This window comes from Arachis ipaensis, chromosome B05 (genome assembly GCF_000816755.2).
Source record: "Arachis ipaensis cultivar K30076 chromosome B05, Araip1.1, whole genome shotgun sequence".
NCBI classification, from domain to species: Eukaryota; Viridiplantae; Streptophyta; class Magnoliopsida; order Fabales; family Fabaceae; genus Arachis; species Arachis ipaensis.
In genome coordinates this window covers 140,759,372-140,760,644 of record NC_029789.2, presented here as the reverse complement: position 1 = coordinate 140,760,644, position 1,273 = coordinate 140,759,372, and the positions used below count along the sequence as shown (strand labels likewise).

The 1,273-nt window shown below is 23.5% G+C and overlaps 1 protein-coding gene across 1 annotated transcript in view; it reads left to right on the top strand.

Annotated features, from left to right (window-relative positions):
- Nucleotides 1–1,273, top strand: part of LOC107644502 (lupeol synthase-like) — a 16,590-nt gene that overhangs the window by 10,873 nt on the left and 4,444 nt on the right. The window contains exons 7-8 of the mRNA XM_016348370.2: nucleotides 574–762; nucleotides 884–997. Of these exons, the coding sequence (XP_016203856.1) occupies nucleotides 574–762; nucleotides 884–997 (303 nt within the window). The remainder of the gene's footprint in view (nucleotides 1–573; nucleotides 763–883; nucleotides 998–1,273) is intronic.

The following is a 1,273-nucleotide window of genomic DNA, read 5'->3' as shown; positions in this document are numbered from 1 at the left end:
AAACAATTATTATTGAAGGGTATTTTGTTTAAATAGACTAAAGAGTAAGTTATTTTAATCTTATATCGAATATGAGTGTACATTATAAATAAAGAGAAAGAAAATATTATTTAGACATTTTGTAAGAGTGAAGAATATCATTTTATCTAATTTTAAACATATGATTTACTTCATATATACCTAAACATTCTTTTGGATAAATTTAGTGTGACATGCTGAACTAGATGAAAATGCGTAAATTAAATATTTTGAAAATTTAAATATATATGAGTGTCATAAAATTATTTTTTTTAAAAATTTAAACTAATAAAAAAAGATATGTGAATAATGATTATAAGAATTTTTTTGGGTATGTATGAATTTTGGCGTAAATTTTTTTTATTAGTCTTATTTTAAAATTCTTTTTTTAGAATTCAACAAGAATTAAATTCTAAAGTCTTTTGTTATAAAAATTTTGATATTATATTATAAAATTATTTTTTTTAAAATTTAAACCGATAAAAGAAGGTCCATGAATAATATATTTATATCTATATCAGTGAGATTCAATGTCATGGATGTAAATAATTTCAGGAAGATCTATATTACCCACATCCTTTAATACAAGATGTGTTATGGGGATTTCTCTATCACATTGGAGAGCCCTTACTAAATCGGTGGCCCTTTTCAATGCTTAGACAAAAGTCACTTCAAATTACAATGAATCATATACGATATGAGGATGAGATTAGTAACTATCTTTGCATTGGAGTTGTAGAGAAGGTATACATCATAATTAAAAGTATATATTATTAGTTATCACTAAATTTCTGTGTTTATATATATTTATAGTTTCAACATCCATAACAAGCACAATTAATCACATACTTAACTGAAATGGAAGGTGTTATCTTTGATCGCGTGTTGGATTGAAGATCCCAACTCAGAGGCATACAAACTTCATTTAGCTCGAATTCCAGATTATTTTTGGGTTGCTGAAGATGGTTTAAAAATTGTGGTTAGTATTATCTTTTTTATTATTCTTTGTAACTTCCAAAGTAAATTGAGTTCTATATATATACCACATACATTTTATAAATTTAAATATTTATTATTAATTAGAAGAGTGATTTTATACAAGAGTGAGAAGATCATATATATGTTGTATAAGTACATAAATACTCAATATTAAAAAATGTCACAACAAAGCAACTCTTCTTTTTGATAAATAATAATTTGTTTCAAGACATATATAAGTACAGTTGAACACATTAAAATAAAAACATAAAAAAAT